We start from the raw sequence: 22,456 nt of genomic DNA, 5'->3' as shown, positions 1-22,456 counted from the left end.
CCGGCTGACCGATGAGCCTACCGACTGGTAATTATTGAATGAACCAGCCTCTTTACAGTGAAAATACATAGCCATGACTATACTTTGCTTAATTGGATGGCCTTTTTCAGGGTATCTTCTTCGCTTTCCTGCTAGTAAGCTATCATCCAGGTTTGGTTGTCATCTGGAGTATTCTCAGCTCCCGATACAACTTCTGCGTAAGTTCTTTTGGCTGACATAAGGACTAAATAACACTAAAACAGGAAAACTTAAACCCGGGGCACACAAAGTACTACCGTAGAGTAATGCAATACTTCTAGATGAACAATGAGACGTACGTGTGATATCGTACAAAGCAATATTCTCTCAGGTGTCTCGTTAACACAGACCTGGAAAACGCAGACCGCTGCAGACCGCAGACCGCACAGAGTGTGTAATAACCAGATTTATCTCTCTTTCCTTTGTTATCAAACGAGATCACGGAATGCGTAAGCGAAACTGCTATGCAAACATTGGAGTTGAATTCTCATTGAAAATATCGCGTTTACGATCCTCCACTGTCGAGCCGTACCAGTCTTGCAGAGGTTATGTGTGTGCCTTTTGAGTCAGTCGACTTGTGCACAATCAGTTTTGCTTTGTGTTTACAGTGTGTAATTACCAGATTTATCTATCTTTCTTTTGTCATTGATGTTATCAGACGAGATCTCGGAATTTCTGTTCCTTGGCCCCTGACTTTAGCCGCAAATATAGAATTCACAAGCGCTATCGCAATTTTAACGTTATAGTTCTTCTACTATATGAAATCATTTTTGGTACAATCGTACAAAGCAACTCAGGTGTCTCGTTAACACAGACCTCGAAAACGCAGAATGCAGACCGCAGACCGCAGACCGCAGACCGCAGACCGCAGACCGCACAGCTCGAAAAACGTGTACACAGTGTGTAATTACAAGATTTATCTCTCTTCTCTTTGTTATCAAACCAGATCTCGGAATGCGTCGCGAAACTGAAACTAGGGACTTTAAGCAACGAGAACGGGGACGGCGACGGGGACCGCAGGCTCTCAGGGAAAATCTAAATAACTATCTGCGCATGACTGGCGGGAAAAAGTTTGACGTTTTGCGTTCGGGCCCGACGTGAAACGAGTCAATTTGACGTTTGCCGAAAACGTGAGTATTCCTTTCTCTGCTATCGACGTGAGCATTCCTTTCTCTGCTATCTAAACGTTAAATATTCCCAGGAGACAATCAAAAATAACTTTCATCGATTTTTTATTTCATAAAGTAAGATTATTCTTTAAATTGATGGTTTGTTTTTAAACAGAAACGTCGAGACTTACACCATTGACCAACATGTAAGTAAGAAATTGTAATGTAAATAAGCTTGGCTCACACTGATATCAATCGAAAATTATCCGCTGAGAATCACTCAAAAGTCAAACAGTTTGACAAAGAAATTCTTGCCAGATTTAAAAGTGCAGAGAGCACTACAACTTCTGTAGCCGTTTTGGTTTTTTTATCTTCCAGCACAACAAACATCTTACGAGAATATATTCTTCCAATTTACTTTGTAGGATTATGATACTGTATGTTAGGTTTTATAACGTATTTTTGGGTTCAACATCACAACGGCAGAGCCTTTTTTGAAGGCTAATCGAGTGGTTCGTTTAACTCCACAATCTGCATTTACTGCAACAAAAACTTTAAATTTTTTGACTGTGTATCGCTTGTAAATATGTTCGAGATTGTGAAGGCGAAAATAATCCAATGCACTTTTAAAATAAGGAAAAATATCTTGACGTTTCGAGGCTTCAGTCGCTTTATCATCCACAGATGATAGCATTTAATTTACTAGTCTGTATTTTTACGGAAAGGGACAATTTAAAAAAGGTTATACAATTTTATTATATAGGTTTCGTGGCCTTTTTTTGTGTGAATTAAACCAGCCGAACTTGTTATTAAACCATGAAAAGTTGCCCTGTATTTTTTCTTAAGTCGAAAGGTGACCCCGTGATAAGTATGTTTTGTTAGCTGTTTTGTACTGGCAGTTCAATCTACTTTGTTTATGTTTAAGGTCGACTACTCCAATGTACTGGACGAAAGATCACGATTTACTCTTAGTAAGAGAAGTGCTAACTGTTGATCCGTATAGCCAGCAGAAGGGAAGTAGGGAGAGAGCGAGACTGTGGGAAGAAATTGCCTCAAACCTGAGTGCAGTGTCTGAGCCCTGTTTCTCAGTTTCTTTGAGGTCTGTAAGAGACCGTGTAAACCTGGTTCTAATAAAGAAACACAAAAGAAAGGTTGCAGAAGAAAGCGAGGCCAGTGGAATAGCAGTTGATGAGCCTTCAGAGTTTGATGCAGCAATCGAAGACATATGTGAGAAAGCTAAGGCTGCAGAGAGAGATCAGCAAATGATATCAGTGGAAAAAAAAGCCAGTGCAGAGAAAGAGAAAAAGCAAGTGGAGGATATTAGAGCCAAGGCTTTGGAGAAAGTTGGAGAAACAAGAAAAAGAGTGGTTGGTGATGAGGTTAGTGAAGAGCGCGAGAAAAAGGAGAAAAGAACAAGGAGATCTGGAGCAGAGACCATGGTATATCTGAGGGAGAAGTCAGAAAAAGAATTCAAAATCAGGCAAGAAGAGCTAGAACTTAAAAAAAAGGAACAGTGTGCCCGAGCAAAGCGGCAAGAGGAAATGACACAGCAACTAATCCATCAACAGGAGCAGCAGTGAACAATGTTTGGTAACCTCCAGCAGCAGCAACATCAGCAGCTTCAACAGCTAAGCCAGATGCAAATGACTACAATGCAGCAACAACAACAACAGAACCAGGCACTAGTGGCTGTGCTGCAAGAGCTTGCCAAGAAGCAGTAGACAGAATAAAAACATGTTAAGTTTAGTTTAAGTTGATATACTATGTATTTGTTGTAGTTCAATTTCATCCTTGTTTCAATTTGTCTTTTTCTTTGTTTTACACTCATTTTCATGTTATGATACACAATATTGAACCAAGGATAAAATTGTTGTTCTTTATTGGGTTGAGATAATTAGAGTTCATATTCAAAAAGTAAGCATTTAGAAGGACCATGGCAATATGCCCTGGTGTGCCAGTCTTTTATGGTTGTTAGTGCTTGTATATAATTACACCAGTGATCTCTATGGTGATCCTTCTCCCTTAAGAAAAATACAAACTGATTCATGGCATCTGTAGATGGCAAATTTATTGCAAAATCTGAAATGGCCAATTAGTTTTATTCTTGACCTGCTAAATGACTCATAGATGAGGATTACTTAAAATAATTTTGTATCTGGATATTGGGCATGGCTTATGAAACATACAGGGTCACAAGCTCCCCTACCTAGGCAGAAACCTTTTATTAAGTTTGAAATATTCGATTTTGATATTTGTGTTGGTTGCATATTTGTTCTTTTTTTGTGACAACAAGAAGAGTTTAAGAATAAACACTAGCGAGAAAAACACACAACGTTTCGATGACTCCATGTCATCATTCTCAAGTGAGAAGAGAATAAAAATGAATAGTTAATTTATACCGTACGAAGGTGGCAAAGGTGGAGAGGGGGGATGGGAAGTCATTTTAAAATTTAAAATTCAAACCAAAAGTACTTGGAAAATATGTAGTTATTTTAGAGGTAATATGACTTCATTAGTACCTACATGCAGCTCTCTGTAACTTTACTTTAAAGTACCCCAAGGGTCAATCATGAGAAAGGATATTATACTTCCCCCTCCCATCCCATCAACCTACACAGCAGAATGTATTAAAGTGCACCTAAACCCAAAAATTATTTTTCGCTTAACGAAATAAGCTTATTTTTTGGAGTATTTCTGTGCAAAAATTTTTTAATTTGCTTAAATCTTAAATTTTCTGTGCCTAGTCAAAATACGGAAAATCGGCCGCTATATTGCCCCACGACCGAGTTTAAAGAGGAATGGCTCTAGCGGATAATGTGACGTCAAATCGAGAACAAGAAAGTCTGCTTTTCACACATTTTCACTTGTTCGGGAAGGTTTTGGTCGATATTGTCCGAAATATGCCGACCAGGTGTGTTGTATGAGGAATGTATGAAGCGTGATACCCTCTTGCAAATTTCGCACGTTGCTACATCCTCCTACGACACACTTAGTCGGCATATTTTCGGACAAAATCGACTACAACCTTCCCAAACAAGCGAAAATGTGTGAAATGCAGACTTTCGTGTTCTCGATTTGACGTCACATTACCCGCTAGAGCCATTCCTCTTTAAACTCGGCCGTGGGGTAAGATGGCGGCCGATTTTCCGTATTTTGACTGGGCACAGACAATTGAGGATTTGAGCAAATAAAAAAATGTTTGCACATAAAATACTCCAAAAAATACGCTTATTTCGTTAAGCGAAAAAAAATTTTGGGTTTAGGTGCACTTTAAATATATTAAATATTATTAATATTCTTTAATGTGTGGCAAATCCTTATCCTCCCTCCCTAAAATTAAGCAAAGTATTCTTCCAAGGTGGGTGGATCCAGCTCAAAAAACTCGGAGGTTGTGTTGCCATATAAGCATGTTAATGCATTTCTTAATAAGGCACAAACAATGTACATCTTTCCTATTGAAGAAAGTCCAATCTTGAGGTTCTTTTTGAAATCTACAAACTTGAAGTACTCAACTATGTCTCCAAAGAGCCACTCTACAGAGACTCTCACTGAGCTCATAGCCTTATTAAAATTTACCATCTGTGGGGTGAGTATCATGTTTCTAAAAGGGGTCTGGAGGTGCACCCTCAATGGGTAGGCATGGTCTCCATAAACACAAAGTGGACGACCCGCTGGCCCAGGTGAAAAAGCATAGCGTTGCATATCTTGAAGAAGATTGGAGTCTGCTAGCATGGCAGCGTCGTGTCGTCTCCCCTCTATGAAAAAAAGAAGACAAATTAAAAACATTTAGATTAAAAATTTTCGGGTCTTGTTTCTGAAGGGTAATTTTATATTCCATTTCCCTTACCGATTGGTCCATACATATTTCCAATAATTCCATTTGGTAATGCCACGGATTGGAATTTTACACCGTGAACTCTTTTGTGACCATTGTAGACAATGCGCTGATTTTGGTCAGGCTTGCTTATTGGTCTAACTGTCCCATCAATAAAGCTAGAACAGTTATCCAAGGGGGATCCCTTAGCTGTTATGGCGTTACCGTATATTTCCAGCGAATGAGGGTTGAGGATGCTATCATTCCACTGCAAAATTCTGTGACTGTGTGCCTGGTAAATGTAGTCGATCATGTAGTTGTTTATCATGCACAACACTGGCACAGGCTTCCCAAAGCGAGCTATCATGTCTGAATATCGACAAGGATAGCTATGTCTCTTTAGAAAAATGCAAAGAGCCTCCAATCCACTACAGATACTTCTTTGATAGCATTCCACTACCTCAGGAATCCCCAATACTTCAGCTAGAAATGGTAAGTCGTTCTTGTAGAAACGAAACTCTGAACGGCACTCGTCGTCTTCTAAATCATCGAAGTCAAAACCAGGATAAGAATTATACGGAAGATCGACATTATCGGACCTGTTTAAATCGTACAGGAGTAGAAGTTCCTCATCGTTTATCAAACCATCACTGTGGCTAATTAAAAGTTGATTTCGAACTTCTTTCAAAGACATAATGAGCGGCGTTTTGTAGTGGCTGCTTAACTGTTTAGAAATTCCCGCCACGACGGCGTTCTCTCCCCAGTCTTATGCGGGTTTAGGAGTCCCCGTCGCCGTCCCCGCTCTCGTTGCTTAAAGTCCCTACTAATTTCATTGAGAGTGAGATAACAGATAAAAATAGACGTAAAGTAGTGTAAATTGAATAAACAAAATAAAATAACTAGAAGAAAGAACAGTTAAATTAATGAATGACAGGGTTGTATAAAATTTATGTATTATCATATTTAATATTTTAAATGGTTATTTTTATTATTAAGTATTAACCACACCCACGACTTTTACCCACACCCACACCCACACCCACACCCACACCCACACCCACACCCACGACCCACGACCCACGACTTGTACCTACGACCCACGGCCCACGACCCACGACCATTAGTCAAACTCCAATATCAAAGGCACTGTAGAGTGATAATTAGTTAATTGAGACTACTCAAGAGGTAACCACATGGGGGGGCTTGTGATCAAAAAATTGATTTAATGAGAAAAAAAAGGAGTATGGTAGGAAGCCTTCGATCTTCCTTTTCTTATCGGACCCAGGGAATTGAATCAGGGGCAAGCGACCTTTTTCCATTGGAACTATTTCATTTGCCACAAACTGTAAACAACAAAAAAATTTGCTCTTGTCTGGAAAGGAAAGAAATCACGTTCTGTCTTGTCGGATAGCAACGCACTGATTTCACTTTTTGTTATTGTTCTGTCTGGAAATATCTTTTAAACTAATCCACGTTTGTGTATTAAAGGTGTGCCGAAGAGATAAGAGACTCGGGGAGACTACAATTACTGCCTCTGAATATGACGCTTTGTTCCCGTAGTTTTAACAATCGATAATTGTTGTTTTTCATTTGTGATAGCTTCTAATAAGTGCTGTGCAAGCTGTTTCCAAACATTTCCAAACTATTGTGCGAACTGTCGTGCAAGACGTATTCATTAAGCAGCGGGCTTAACAGACTCATCAGTAAGAGCTAAGGTAAATATAAAGGCTTGAGGAATTATCTGCGAATTACAGGAGTCGCGTAGACCCGCCAACACCTTTTAAAGTGTATGTGGACGGGCCTCACCTGAATGAGATAACTGAGCTTTCCAGAAAGACTACTCCCTAGCGGCCTAAACATATCTTTTCAGCATATTTTTTATCATCAACAATTACGGTAGAGATACTTCTAATTAGGGTTTCCATTACCTCTTTTCCAGCTCTTTCTCTGAACTACCCGATTCTGTGTGGTTTACAAATAGAAATACATTAAGACAAAATTGATAAACAGTGCCTATATACTTCGGAATCGCTAGGAGTACCACCAATAAAGACAACGGACCATGTGGTGGGTCAAATTTAGAATTCAAGTGAAACCACAACCATAAAAAAGTAACTGGAAAAAAAAATTACCATCTCCAGAGACAACCGAGGAGTAAGTCCTTTTTTGTCCTTTTTCTTGTCGAAAAGAATCCATCAGTACAAGGTTTATATTCAAAGGTATATATTCAAGGTATACATAATTAACGCGAAAAGGTGTCGAGTAACTGACGATCTCTGAATTTTAACTGGAGACGGCTGGTAGCTGCCTTGATAGCTCCCAATGTGTGGTTAATAACTATTTAAGGTAGAGTATTAATTTGTAATAGTTTGTAGATTTTTCAAAATTGAAACTATTAAACTAATTGGAAATATTGCATTTGTTTAATCTTCTGCAATGGTTCCGGCTGGAAAAGCGTGCCGGCTTAATGGTCATTGCGCCCTAGACATCCTACAGGTGTGTAAATGGGTGGAGGCGAATTTAAAACGGGGAGAAACCATGTGATGGACTAACATCTCATCCAGGGGGAAGGGAGAGTGCAAATATTTCGTCGCTTAGGCTGTATGGACTACTGGCCTGATGCAGACTTTTTTTAATTCTAATACGTGCATCTCCATGAACAGTTCCGGTAAGTGTTTTTTTTTCGGGACCCTCAGAGATAAATTTCGCATTAAATTATTTGATTAAGTTGTGAATTTACCATTAATTTTTAATCATCAATATTCTTATTTATTTATTTACTTTCATTTTTTTTTTAATTTATTATTTTTTGGTCATTCCGGGAATTCCGGGTATTTCGGCACGGAATTCCGGCATTCTATATTTTCCAAACTACCCGCTCTAAAATGAGCCTTAGGTCCCCCTCGACCATTTATCAATTAACCGTCGTGTAATGTAGAACTCTTAGAGTCAAGTCAGCTTGAGCTACAGCTACTCCAAAGCAGTGAACAGCGGGCGCATTCCTCAAAATTGTTTTATGCTTTCATCACAATACAAGAACTTTTGAGATTTGTATTTCCTTTCCCCAATGGAAACTGTCTTTATTTGTGGCGGTAAAATTGAGATCGAAGTAGGTGGTTCGCACGTTACCTCATGCCACCATGCTGGTGGAAGTAAACAACAGATATCTCATTAGCTCCTTTTGTTCGTCCACCAGCATTTAAATTTAAAGCGCACACGTCAACGGTGAGTGATAAATGAGCCTAGGTCTTCCCAGGGAAGATTTCCTTAAATAGCGCTCCTTCGTGTTTAAGACATTGATGACCAAAATCAAGCGAGATGCGAAAAAAATATAGTTTTCAAGCCTACTCAGTGAGAACAGTATCAATACCAGAGATGTTTTCCGTTTTTTCTGAAGCGTTGAAAACTGATTGGTTCGGTCCTTTTTGTTCTGTTTCTTCTCCCGGCGTCCGTGCACGATGGCTTCGGACGGCACTTGATTTGTAGACTTGCCAGGGGTTGTGATGGAGCCCGTTGATATCTTCTCCGCACCTTTTCTCCGCCAAATGGCCCCCTCTTTTTATATAATACTCCACTTTCTCTTTCTTCCAAGTAGAATTTTAAAACAATAGCTCTTTCGTCGCTTGACGTATCGCATTTTTTGGTGATACTATTGCTTGTGGCCTCAGCGAAAAGCGGTAAAAGTTCTACTCTTTCTCCGTTGATAGATAAACCAAATTCTTCGACGTGCGTGATATGTTTTCCTTTTAAATTACAATTTGCTTTAGCGGGATTTGTTTTGAAGCAAGTTTTCTTTTTATTAACAGCTAGGTTAGGTTTAAACATGATTCTGTCATTCACCAGATTAGCAAAGTCCGTCACGGTTATTCAGTTTCCACTGCATGCCCTCGAGTCGTATACTTTCCAAGTTATTTAGTCATAGACCAAACTAATCTGTATGCGCAAAGAATCGTTTTTCCTCAGTGTAAACTACATTTCCCTAGTCGAAATGCGTTTGTAATCTTTGACATGATGTGACAGTTACGTGACAGGACTTTGTCAATTTTCATTTTAGATGGATAAATCGTTTATTAAAAAAGAAACACCTCGCAGTCCGAAGACTGAATTACGTGTATAATATACAATACAAGAAACAAAATTCATAGTTAAAATGGTTTGAAAATCTTAATAATAAAAATATACAAATCTAATAAAAAAGTTTTACTTAGGATGATCTTGTGTTAAAAAAATATACATACTTAAACATATATATTTACATCCTTAGGCTATGGCTAACAATAAAGGATTTTTTAAAACGATCAGTCTTGCACACTGGCACGTTAAACTTCCTATTGCTGCGCAGCTGCCTGTGGTGCCCAGCTTTAGGTGGGAGCAGACCAGCGAGCTTGTGATTAATGTCAAGAACAATGTCATTAAAAAGATCAAACGATAGAGGTGCTCTCCTGTCGTAAAGAGAGGAGATGCCTGCCTCTTTGAGCGCGCTGTTGTAGCCTGCATAAGGAAAGATAATGCGCAAGGCGCGCTTCTGAATACGTTCCAGCTCTTCGGATAAATAGAACGGAAGGCTGGAGTGAAATACTTGACATGCGTATTCTAAAACCGATCTTATGGTACTACAGTAAAATAAAACAAGATCACTCGCACAGATACCAGCACGTTTGAGTTGACTCAGCAGGTACAATCTTTTGGCAGCCTTTGAGGTTACATTAAAGATGTGATCGTTCCATTTGAAATCATCTCTTATGGTAACGCCGAGCACTTTAGCCGAGTTAACAGACTCGAAAGCAAAGCCATCGAGTTCAACTGGAGAGTGAATTGGAGGAGATCTCTTAAAGCATGTTTACAGTTCCTTATTCTACAAATAAATGCAACCTGCCTTACATGAAACAATTTGGATATATCAACAAAGTTGAAATGGTAAATTGGCCACCGTAATGATTACAAAAGCTGACGTTTCGAGCGTTAGCCCTTCGTCGGAGCGAATAGAGGAATTGTGGGTTGTGTGTGCTTTTAAAGGCAGAAAATAGAGCTACGTTATTGGTGGGAGCATGGCAACGAGAAAAACATGAATAAAGTAGTGGAATGAAAAGCGTTCGTTGATCCCTGTGGGATTCAGGCTGCCGGTTTGAAAGATGAGCTTTTGTTCAAGATTTTTACGGCTTTCCGTGCCACCTAAGTGTAAGGAAAGACCGCAGATTGCCACATGTTGCTTAGAATGATTAGGTAAATTAAAATGTCTAGCGACTGGTTTCGATGTGTCCTTGTCATTCCTTTCCACGTCTCGAAGGTGTTCTCGGAATCGGTCACCTAGTCTTCTGCCTGTTTCGCCAATGTATATCTTTTTGCAATAAGTGCAAGTTATGCAATAGATTACATTGGCCGAGGTGCACGTGAAGTGATGGGTGATCTTAATGGATCGTTTAGGTCCCGATATTCTATCAGTGTTGTGAATGAAAGGACACGTTTTGCATCGTGCACGAGCGCATTTAAAAGTGCCTGGTTGGTCATTAGTCTGAAAAGAACTTCTGACCAAAAAATTTCCTATGTTTTTGTCGCGTTTGAATGAAATGAGCGGAGGCTGCGAAAAGATAGTGCTTGTTTCTAGATCGTTTGGAAGTAATTTAAAGTTTTAAGAATGATGGATTTAACTGAGTGGTTGTGAGGGTGAAACGTGAGAGTGAATGGAATGCGGTCGGAATCTTTCTTATGCGACGTTTGTAGTGCTGAATGTCGATCAATAAGTTGAGCGCGGTGGTAACCCGCTTGAACGACAGAAACAGGGTAACCACGTTTATCGAAGAAGTGGCACATTGACTCTGATTTGGGGTGGAAATCAGAGTCATCACTACATAAACGACGAAGTCTTAGAAACTGAGAAAAAGGAATGGAATTCTTAACGTGAGATGGATGCGAAGACGAATATGACAAGTAATCATGCGAGTCTGTAGGTTTGTAATACATACTAGTGCATAAACCGTTACCTTCAATTGAAACTTTGACGTCTAAAAAGGATAAAGAATTGTCAGAAATTTCCCAGGTATATTTCAGAGCCGGGTGAAAAGAATTGACTGCAGTTATGAATTTAGTGAGCTCCTCTCTGGTAGAGGAGGTAGCGCCGATACAGTCGTCGATGTAGCGACCGTAGAGTTCAGATTTGGACCCGTTGTATTGGCTGAAAAATTGATGTTCGACAAAACCTACAAAAAGATTGGCATAGCTAGGTCCCATTTTGGTGCCCATCGCTACACCATTGGTTTGTTTGAAGAAGTTGTTTCCGAATGAAAAACAATTGAGTGTGAGCACTAGTTCGGCTAAGCGTAGTAGTGTTTCAGATTTAGGTTCCTTAACAGTACTTTGATCAAAAAAATGTTTAAGGGCCAGAAGGCCTTCGCCGTTAGGAAAGACAGTGTAAAGAGACGTAATATTCATGGTGAAAAGAAGTTTGTTTTGGCCAAGGAAATTAAAGTCTCGAAAAATTTGAAGAGCGTGTTGGCTGTCTTTAATATATGATGGTAAAGTTTTGACTATGGGAGCCATAATTTTGTCTAGATAGCTGGAGATAAGTTCGGTAGGGCAACTGCTAGCCGAGACAATGGGCCGACCCGGGTTGTTAGGTTTGTGAATTTTAGGTAAAAAGTAAATACGAGAAGTTCTAGGAGTGGTTATATTGAGATTTTTTGCTGTGGCCGGCAATTCTTGTTTAGTTATGAGTTGGTTGATCGTATTCTTGACGGAGTTTTGATTGCTGGCAGTGAGGTCTTTTGTCGATCTTTTGATAAAAAGAGGTGTCAGAAAGTTGCCGCAAAGCTTCTTTTTGGTAGAGGTCGGTGCGCCAAACAACAACTGAGCCGCCCTTATCGGCCGCTTTGATAACTATGTCTTTGCGTTTTCTAAGACTTTTTAGAGCCGACCACTCTTCAGAAGAGAGATTAGAAAATTTGGTAATACGAAAATTCTCAGTTAAAAATATCAGTGCGAAAATTCTCAGTTTAAAACCTCTTTTTCTTTTTTTTTTAGTTATTATAATCTCAGTAGAGAAAGTTCTTAGAAAGAAGCATGGGGTTTTGTAAAATAGAAATAGTCGGTTGCATAAACTCAAACTTCCCGGAAGGCCACGGGGGTAACTCAAAATGTTAATTAACAAACAAGATTTAAATGGACCATTTGCCGGCTCAGTATTCCCACCGACAAATGAAAAGCTTGCGGCAGAATTACAATTGGCTGTTGATGACACCGCTAAGAGTTTCAAAATCAGTTCTTTGCCTCTGACCGTCAATGGGTTCATATGGTTTTGTAAATGTGGAGTTCTAATTTAGATGACCAATCATCGGTACAGTTTGTCAAGTGAAAGGCATTTTGCAGGACCGATTCGCTATCGAAGGGGCTTCAAAATTCTCATCTACAACTATCAATAGGTTTCCGCTCGTCCACATAGCTGCTGGTATCGTAGTTACAAATGCTACTAAAAGGAATCTAGTCCATCGTCTTCGCCAAACAGTCATGACTGGCAAATTCTGATAACGAGTTTCGATTGCCAGAGATGCGCTTGTAAAGAACCACTCAATCACCATTTGAACTGACACCGTTTTGGAAAAAGATTGGAGCAAGTTCAAAAAAGAATCTTTCTCCAGGTAAACATATTGATAAAAAAACAACAAGCCATTGACAGAAACTATAGCAGTTGATTCAAACATCATGCTTATGATAGCGATGTCAGCCATAAGTCTCTCGCGACGAGGAGTGCGAAAACTTCCCCAACAAGCCAACTTTTTTTCCCCGCACAGTTGGTGACAACAATGATCGACCACCACCATTGCACTTCGTTCCACCACTTCTGTTATACCGTGGATTATTCCCAGAACAACAATAAACACCAAACTTTTCAATTCTGCTTGTAAGACTCGAAAGATAACTGATGTAATAGAGTACAACGGCGCAAGCAAGACATATGAATATCCCGGATGGGTAATGTTCCATAACCGCTGAACACATATGCGTGAAATGACTTTAGCAGCCACGCCAATGAGAGGAGAGAACATGGCAATTAACAGCCTACCGTGACCCTTTTCATTTTGCCTTTTATAAGCGGGATAGATGAAATATATAGCAGCGGAGGCGACAACAGACGCCAAAATGAATGGTGTGACTAGCTTAAATATTAAATTGGCTTCTCTTAGTCTCGATTGCAGGCCAAATTTTCTGGCAAGATAATAGAACTGAAGACAGTAACTGGCTGCGTACAACACGTACATGGGAACTCTATATACAAGGGACTCCTGGAAGAAAGGTTTTTCTATGACTTGTAAAATAACGCGGTAAAGTGCGTCAAAACAATAAATAAGAAAACACATCAGAACCAGGCTGGTTTTCAATCCGTTTAGCTGGTGTTTGAGGAAAAGTAATGTTGTCTGACAAAAGCTAAAGACGTAAAAGATTCCACAGGCGATAAGGTCACATGCTGTTATGGTCCACTGTACACTGTATGGAATTAATCTCTTTGGAAAGTATTTACAATGTTTGAACGTTTTATAGGAAACAAATGAGAACAGCAGATATTCTGCACCCAGGATGGTAGCAGCGAGAAGCGAAATCAAAGCTCCGATGTAGAGTGACCTGAGGATGGTATGAAAAAAAGATGGTCTTAATCGTTTCCATGCCATACCTCTGTCTTCTAGCTGATCGCCGTTTGATTTCAGGTTTTCCTCTTCCTGGGAACAGAAAGCGTTTATAACCGTCACGTTGATATTTCTAGCTGCTAGATAGTTTGTTTTTATGCCTTTTCTGTCGTCGTATTCCTGATAAATAAATTCATCGACTGGATAAGAATACCACTGTCGACCTGGGGCTTCTAAATAATCAAATCCAAAAGATTCAGCAGTGAATTCGGGTTCTTCAGGGTTATAATGCTCCATGACACTCCTTGTAAAAGAAAATGCCATTTGTCCGAGGAACTCTAAAACTGCACTGGCTGCCATGGTGAAGTCGATCTTGCAAATTTTTAATCAGGTTTTCCAAATTATATGAGCGCTTAGGTTTTTTATATCCCATTCATTTCGTCATGTCACGGCGAGTTTCGAAGGTATGACAGGAAACTTTGCGTAATAACAGCTAATATTAATAAAACAAAGTGCAAAAGGCGTGACCCCCCAGACCAATAGCAAAAAAGGTAAAACATTTTTGAGGAGGTTAAAAGTTGTGTTTTTAACTTTATTTCTAACCACACTTTACACGTGACATCCGTGATTGATATAGCACATTGACATATTATGTCCAAATGTGTAAAATATCCTGACAAGTATAACGCTATTTGTTATTTTTCAAACCACAGATGGCAATCATAAACTTAATTTCATCGATTTGAATTCATATTAGCAGTAGTATCAAGTTCAGTGTTTAAATGTGAAGAAAGACCTCAAATGGGAAGTTTGGCGAGCGATCGTATTCAGCTTAAACCCGCAGGCATAAAACAGGAAACTAAAAATGAAAGATTGGAGAAGTTCCAAAAAACATTTTGCCCTAATTTTGTTGACTCACACATTTCTCGATATAGCTGGTTACTACTTTTGCATTTGGGGGGGTTAAGTGTGCAAGCTACCCTGGAAGTGTCAACACTACGTTTTTTTGGAATAGCCTCATAAATCACGGCTATGTTTCCTACGCAGGTAACTTATTTACTGAACTGTTTTCGAAATAAAGCGTAAACAGGTGAGGTAAGTTAAAGAAAATATATCCGTATCACGAGGCCGGATATTACACATGCAATTGGTAACTATACTATTAACAACTCATTAGTGGACATCCTTTTAGTCTTTAAGCCATCAGAAGACGGTTGTCACCAATTTTATCGTTTAGTATTGCCCTAATCTCTACCGAGGCTATCGTCGAATTGTTTGGTATTCTCGGTAACTTCCTCGGTTGATCATTGCTAATTCTCGTCTTGGTCGATCCCTAAACTACATACCCTCGCTTTAGCATACCGATTCGGCTGACTTGCTCGACAGTAGAGTTTGCGGGCCTCTTCTAGTTACAATCCTCATAAAAAAAAGTTTACACTTAAAAACTGTAACTCCCATTCTGGAGTATATACACAATTTCGTTTTGTGCTTCGGTACATTGCCTCTTGCATGTCATCATTCTCTAATTCTGCTCTTTGACAGGTTTCAGTTTTGGTAATCGTTGTTACTTCCGGAAAACTGTTCAAGCAATATCTGAGGCCTCCTGTGGTTTGCTTAGGGTTAGGGTCATCAACTTCCTCATTACTCGTTGTTATTTCCGGAAAACTGTTCAAGCAATATTTGAGGCTTCCTTTCACTCTGGTATGCCCTCTATGACTGAGCGAAAGATTTGAGGGCGTGTTTTATTCCCTCTTTTTGTTTTGAAGTAAATTGCCTCCATGCTAGTGTGTTTGGAAGATGTTATCAATTCAGTGAGCCGAGGACTTTCACATCCCTCTAGATCCACACGAATATCGAATAAAACATTGGGATGATAAATATATCAAACAATTAAGATTAGATCGGCTTGTTCATTTCGGTTGACGAAATTTAAAGGAAAACTCATTCAAGAAATTGGATTTAAATATTGTTTCAAAATAGTTTTGCGAGAGAGAGGCATAAGTATGAGGTAGCTATCAATTCAGTGAATCGAAGAATTTCACCGGCATCCCTCTCAATCCACATGAATATCGAATAAAACACTGGGATAATAAATATATGAAACAATTAAGATTTGATTCTTGTTCGTTTCGGTTGACCAAAGGTAAAGCAAAATTCATTAAAGAAATTGGATTTAAATATTGTTTCAAAATAGCTGTGCAAGAAAGAGGCATAAGTACGAGGTAATTGGGAAATTGGCCTCCTTAAATGATGGATGAGCCGCCGATTTTAAACTCCTTGTTGCTTCAAGTTTCCATGAAATAATCCATGCCTCAATCCTTCATTTGGTGGGGTTTTTAAAGCACTTTTATTAGACGAAAAAGGTAAACAAGAGTGGCTCTATCAGGTGACTGCACTTAAAATCTAAATTCACAAATACAAAATTGATTGATTTATGTCCGGCACGTTAGACATTACTACTTGTTCACAACTAGTGCTTTCCCTTCGTTCCTTCATTCATCCATTCCTTCTTTCAATTGTTCTTTCGTACGTTCGTCGTATGTAATTGGTCCTTTGTCAGTAATTTGTTCATTCGGATTCGGAATGTGTTCGCCTACACTTTGTGATTGTTTTTTCGTTTGTTCGTTTCCTCGTGCATTCGAAAATCTTATCGCTTCACTTCAATTTCAATTTCCATTTCTCGTATCTTTTCTCTATTCGTTTTTTCTGTTTATTCCCTCTGTCTTTTCATCATCTCTCCGTGCATCTTTAAAATATTACTCGACCAGCCAACTGATATTTTACCCTCATTTACGCGATAGTTCTATCAATACGTCAAAGGCTCTGCTAAGGTACATATTTTTTATGTTTAACAACAATTGGCATCGCTTGCATTCGACGATCTAATATCTGTTTTTGACTAGTAATTGGGAAGTCACTGATCAACAGTTTGAACCTTTTTTGATCCATTTTGCTCGCATTTTATAATTACATTATCATGATCATATATACATTATCACAAGCTAAGTCGAGTTTTGAAATTTGCCGGCCCTAATCCGTAACCTTCTATTGTATCTTAGTTCGTATCAAAATTATTTCCGTTCTTTGAGCTATTTTAGGCCTAACTTATTTTTGCGTGTTTAGGGTTTCTTGAGCTTTACTTAAACCATATTTGGATTTGACTGAGTTAACTACCCTAAGTTTTGTTTTCTTTCCACTTTATCTCGAAAGGAGAAAGACACTCAACTTATCCCAGTGATTTGTTCTGACTCAAAGCGAAAGGGCAGGTCAATTTAATTCAAATGCAACGATGCATTTTCACCACAACAAAGCACTAAATTGTTATGCACAAGCTTTACTATGTTGAGAGATAAATATAATTTTCCGGTGTCTGGAGGAAATTGATGTTATCAGAATTTACTTTTTGCGCCGAGTACCGTAATATGAACATTAGCTTGATTATTAAATACGAATCTATATGACCGGGTAAAATGAAATAAAGCATTTTTTTTAACACTAGATAAACGAGTTCTAAAATAAAATCAAAATACATCAATTAGTTCCTTTCAAACCGACGTCTTCCATCCGAAGTTTCGAGCTGACAAGCTGTCACGTCTTGTACTCATTGCAATATTTTCGAAAAAGCATACAAATGATTAAAGCCGAGTCATATTGGTTACTGATTATGTAATTACTTACTTTTATAGCAGTATTAGAATGAAGTAAGATTAATGCCATTTCATTGCACTGATGAAGTTTAACTTTCCGTTTCACTACCTGCTATATATTCACATCAGTTCGAGTTTAGGCAAGTACCTTCTCGTTTCACCTTCGCCGGTCTCCACAATGAATGAATCTTTGAACGACAGCGCCATCTCATCTACTACCATCTTAGTAGAAGATTGTTCTCTCCCTGTAGCTCATGGCATCGCTCTTATTTCTGTAAATGCTTTAGTGGGGGTGTTTGGAACACTAGGTAACTTACTGGTTTGCTTGGCAGTCATCACATATCCTCGATTACGTCGACCATCAAACTACCTTTTGTTCAGCTTGGCCATCGCTGATTTGATCGTCACCATGGCGTGTGAGCCTCTAGTTGTGGCAATCTTCATTAAAAGAACGTTCTTCAACGACTGTGCACCAGACTTGGAACTTCCATACGTGATTTTATCTATGCTTTCGTGCTCAACTTCTGTAGCACATATGGCGGCGATCAGCATCGATCGTTTCATCGCAGTTGTGTTTCCCCTGCACCACAGAGCCTTGGTTGATACCTTCGAACTAAAAGTCATGTTGATAACATGTTGGGCATATCCGATCTTAGTTCCCATCTTAAGCGCCATCGTTCCACCAACCTTTTCAAAAGATCTTTTTGCTTTGTTGATGTTTGCAATCAGTTATGGAATTGTTTTCTTGTCATACTCACTTATCGTGATTTTTCTTGTCAGACATAAAAGACAAGAAAAGCAGCTTGGAATGCGTCGAAATAGTAGTGCTAGTCATGAGAGTCGTGTTGAAATCCGGGTGGCCTCCACTCTTGGGATCGTAACTCTTGTTTTCACGGTGTGCTGGCTTCCATTCGTCGTGGTGCTTTATGCAACAGGACGCCTACTGGTTAAAAAGCACGGAGTTGCTTATATGTGGATCAGGACCTTGGCTCTTTCAAACTCTGCCATAAATTTCTTGATATATGGTTCAAGAATGAAGAACTTTCATGACGCGTTCGCAGCGACTGGGCGAAAAATTCTGGGTGCTTTCACTCGAAAATGTTCCCGGACCCAAGTGTTTAATGTGAACGATAGCAATTGAAAGACCCAGGATCCCAATTTGAGATGATAACACTTATGAACAGGACATTCTGCCTGGTCTAGAACGTAACGTTTTCTGAGAGGATACAGGCTTGACGTTTCTACCGATACGAATAGAGAGTTATAGGGCCAATCACGTCTAAGGTGATGACTAGACATTCTTTAGTTTAAAGGACTGAAAATGGTTGAAAGCAGTCTTGCAACGAAGACGAGCCAACGTGCTCGCAATTCCTGGCCTACACGGAAGCAAGATAAAATTATGGAAAGTATGCATTACGTATATATGAACCATGCTTAAGATCGGCCATTGACACTGAGGCATTATGACAACTTAGATAAAAAATGATTCTCTCTTCTGCTAATACGAGCAAATAATTCTTCCATAGTGAAAACATGACTTAAAAAACACGACCACTCTCATCATTGCTTTAGCGGGCCGCGAGGCCTTCCTGTGCTACCTAACTACAGAAGTTAGTAACGATTTAATTCAATCAACAGTAACGCCAATATTTCGAAATGCAAATATCGAGATTCAGTTGATCATGCAAAATTTGTTCGGTAACATCTCAAAGAACTGAAACATCGATATGTTGAGAATGACCTCTCAGGTGATACTGATGCCCTCTTCGACACTTTAACTTTTTTTTCAGGTGTTTGGTGAATTTTGCATGGTAATGATTTGAATGTATTGGTGTGTCGATGGATGAACTTAGTCTTCAATATTTCTTATTTTTAACAATGACAAATAACTACTTAACAGCATCACTTTGAAATTCTAAGCCAAATATATTTGACACGGAGGAAAGGGTTCTCGAAATGCAGACATAGTAACTGTAAGTATGTCTGACTTTCGTGTGGCTCTCAATTGATTTATCAATATTTTAAATTTTCGACTTTTTGACTGAGGGCAATGTTTATGTCCCCGTTCGCAATGTATAGAAAGGTTAACCTAAGAATATGGCTCACGTCACAGAATTTCAAACTTATGATCATTGGTATCGATTAAGGAATATCATCACTTTTGAGTATAGGTAAACTTTTCCACTGACGGTCACGAAAGTATTTTAATCAGAAAAATACTAAGTTTGTGAGTAATTTTGGTTTCAAGAGCAAAAGAGAAACGGTCAACGAGAAGAAATCTCTTCTCTGATACACTATCCAAGGTGTGGGTGATTATGCTAAGCCTTTAAACGCCATTGATTATATCATAAATCGATATTTTATATTTAACGAGTCAGGAAATGAGATTTGAAACGACGTATTTTGTCATTACTTAAAGTCGGATAGCGCTGTACCTGAAATTATTAGCCTCTAATATTTGGATAGACAAACGACAAAAATGTGAAGCATGTTGAAGTCCTAAATGTAATAACTTTCCTAAATGTAATAAAGTGTTAAATGTAATAAGACTTGGTCCTAAATACAATAAAGTCCTAAATGTAATAACATTTTGTCCAAAATGTAAGAAAGTCCTAAGTGCAACAACATTTGGTCCTAAATGTAATGAGCCTCAATGCAATAGTTTAACTGTGCGTGTGCATCCACATTGAGATGTTAAAGTGACAACTGTTGTATCAGAGAATCCTCTGACCAAAATTCATGGCGTATGTGTGAGCTCTCTCGCTGATTTTAAACAGGGTCCTTTTTTTCGCTTGAGATGTAGGTCGAGAAGCATTGGCTACAAACCTTCATACTGATGTGCTTTTGGCATCAAATTGACAGATCCCAAAAGAATAGAACGCTGACCAATACGGCCATCTTGACCGAACAGGCTTGGTCAAGAGACTTTATAATTTCGGCAAGTAAGTTTTCACGGAAAAATATGCGTTTTTTTTTCTTCGTAATAACGGATAACGGAAAATAGTATCTTTGTTTCACGTATCGCGACTGGCATATAATTCACACTTCACGGCTTTTAACTTTTACAATCATGAGTCACGGCAATTAAAAAGAGCCAATCACGTTTCACTGAAAACCCCGACATTTACATTTAGACATGGAGACGAAACGGCCGAGACGAAATTATTTGTCTGACCATTTATTAATGCAGATTTAAAAGACGAAAACCTGCGACTAGTTGTTGAAGAATCATCGCATGAAAACTGAAAACTCTTAACCTTGGGATCCTAAAGAAATTTATGAGAAGACAAATCCGAATTTGCGGAAGCATTGTAGAAGTTCTAAACGAACGATGTATTTAATTTAATATTACCACTAGTGTTATTTACCCATTCAGACTGGGAACAATCTAGGACGTGTGAAAGAACTGAAGCGGAAACTGTTTCCAAACAGAATTTACATAAACTTCAACATTGCCTATAGTCCGGAAGCCAGGACTGGAAAATTGAGGTTTCGCACAACCCACGAGTTAGAAAAGGTTTGATAGTAGGTTTTGATAGAGGAAGACCTGCTGATTAACGCCAGGGATTCCCAGAAGTCAGTTTCATAACAGGAACTTTGCCTACGCTTTAAATCCGTGAAAGATGTATGAAGTTTAAATGGATTTTAAAAAGTTATCCTCTCAGCATGAAAACGAGGCTAGATAGTGGGTAGACTGGGCATTTATAGATTATGCTAGTAAAAGTGGCATATGATGCCAGTAGCATTGCTTTTTTTTTGGCCAAATTATGTTAACATTATGCTCTTTTTTCCAAATTATGCCACCGTTTTTTTAAATTATGCTCTTTGAAAAAATGCAAATAAGTCCAAAATATATATTTTTTAACTAGAAGCCGTTCGTCTACAGGAAAGAAACGCAACAAATCCACAATGAATTTCAAATAAACATGTGGTTCAGGTTAGACCCGGGCTTAGTGCTTCACAGTGCTACTAGTTTAAAATGCTAAACAAATGCTACTAGTTTAACTAAAACTTTAAATATCGATTAAGGTCACCAAGTGCTAGGGACTGGAGACAAAAAATTATCAAATAATGGCATCAAAAATGATCTGATAATTACCAAAATGCGCAAATTATGCTAGCATTGCTACTTGGCAGAAATTATGCCAGCTTGCTCGAATTATGCCAAAAATTATGCTAGCATAATCTATAAATGCCCAGGGTAGACCCTTTTCGCTTTCTTTTTCCACAAGGTAATCGTTAAGAATTATGAAATTGTGTGACAAATCATCTGAGGGTTATCCTTATTGTTTTTGATAGGTCTATAATCGTCCCTTTCATTCTTTTTATCAGAAAATCGGAAAAGGAGAATTTCTCTCCAAAAACAAATTGAGACTTTACTCACACTAGTATTATGGGATACATCGGGATGAGTCTTACACTTAACTTATTACTAATACTTCATGGAGCAAGTGGTCTCTTTTGAAAGCTGCTGCTTTGTAAGTTATGGAACAGTGTAGATCTACCGAGGCTTAAACTTAGTTTCATTGTTCAATCATCACAATCAGAATCACTGACATCATATTCCTCTCATTGTATCCCGTGTCGACTACAACATGTTTCCTCTGCCATACAAGTGCAGGCCTCGGTGCAGGAAAGAACGACATTGGCGCAGGAACAGTTGTTCCGACACTCAGAAATCTTGCAAGTGTAAGTTGTCAGCTCTAGTAAACTGCTGGGTACGGAATCCTTCGTCATAAGGTGTGGTTTCCGCTCCCCATCTTCTATTATCCATCCATGTCCCACTGGCAGGGGATTTCTCGCAAGCCATCAAGAGAGCTCTTCAGATATATGTCTGATATTTGTCTGTGGTCTCTTCTTTGAGGTTGGATAGATGTTACAAATAAATGCTTCCCATTTTCTCAGTGTCTCTTCGTCTTCTTGCTCTTCTTGTCCCAGAAGACCAAGATTTCCCTCGTTCACTTGGCTTCGAATGATTGCTTTCCATGCTTTTTTCTTACCAATCCCTGAGATTGAACTGTTGCTGTCACATCCGGTGAGAGCATGAAAGGCAGATAAAGCAGTAAGAACCCTGCCTTTAAGCTTCTGGCAAACGTCATGAACTGGTACAAAATGCATTTGATCTTCAACCCCGGCGCGGAACCACAGCTCTTTCGGTGAAGTGTAATGCTCGTAAAGTGGGTTGCACTTGTTGCATGTTCACATGTAACTCACAACAAATTAGCATACATAGCTTAGTGCACGTGCATTTGC

The 22,456-nt window shown here is 38.9% G+C and overlaps 3 protein-coding genes and 1 pseudogene across 3 annotated transcripts; 2 read left to right on the top strand and 2 right to left on the bottom strand.

Annotated features, from left to right (window-relative positions):
- Nucleotides 1-2,043: 2,043 nt before the first annotated feature.
- On the top strand, nt 2,044-3,007 carry LOC111321793 (uncharacterized; annotated as a pseudogene).
- A 1,396-nt stretch (nt 3,008-4,403) lies between these two features.
- LOC148725043 (uncharacterized) lies at nt 4,404-5,758 on the bottom strand. Its single transcript, XM_088730726.1, has 2 exons — nt 4,975-5,758; nt 4,404-4,882 (listed from the first exon to the last, which is right to left on the bottom strand). The coding sequence occupies exons 1-2, from the start codon at nt 5,633-5,635 to the stop codon at nt 4,464-4,466; spliced, it is 1,080 nt and encodes a 359-aa protein (XP_088586852.1). The 5' UTR covers nt 5,636-5,758; the 3' UTR covers nt 4,404-4,463.
- Nucleotides 5,759-12,074: 6,316 nt separating this feature from the next.
- Nucleotides 12,075-14,047, bottom strand: LOC148725042 (uncharacterized). Its single transcript, XM_088730997.1, has one exon. The coding sequence runs from the start codon at nt 13,914-13,916 to the stop codon at nt 12,282-12,284; it is 1,635 nt and encodes a 544-aa protein (XP_088587123.1). The 5' UTR covers nt 13,917-14,047; the 3' UTR covers nt 12,075-12,281.
- A 3,212-nt stretch (nt 14,048-17,259) lies between these two features.
- LOC148725041 (alpha-1B adrenergic receptor-like) lies at nt 17,260-19,771 on the top strand. Its single transcript, XM_088730998.1, has one exon. It carries the CDS (start codon nt 17,286-17,288, stop codon nt 18,342-18,344), a length of 1,059 nt encoding a protein of 352 aa, XP_088587124.1. The 5' UTR covers nt 17,260-17,285; the 3' UTR covers nt 18,345-19,771.
- Nucleotides 19,772-22,456: the final 2,685 nt, after the last annotated feature.

This window comes from Stylophora pistillata, chromosome 8, assembly GCF_964205215.1.
Source record: "Stylophora pistillata chromosome 8, jaStyPist1.2, whole genome shotgun sequence".
Classification (NCBI taxonomy): domain Eukaryota; kingdom Metazoa; phylum Cnidaria; class Anthozoa; order Scleractinia; family Pocilloporidae; genus Stylophora; species Stylophora pistillata.
The sequence above is the reverse complement of the archived record's forward strand: the minus strand, read 5'-3'. Positions and strand labels throughout refer to the sequence as shown.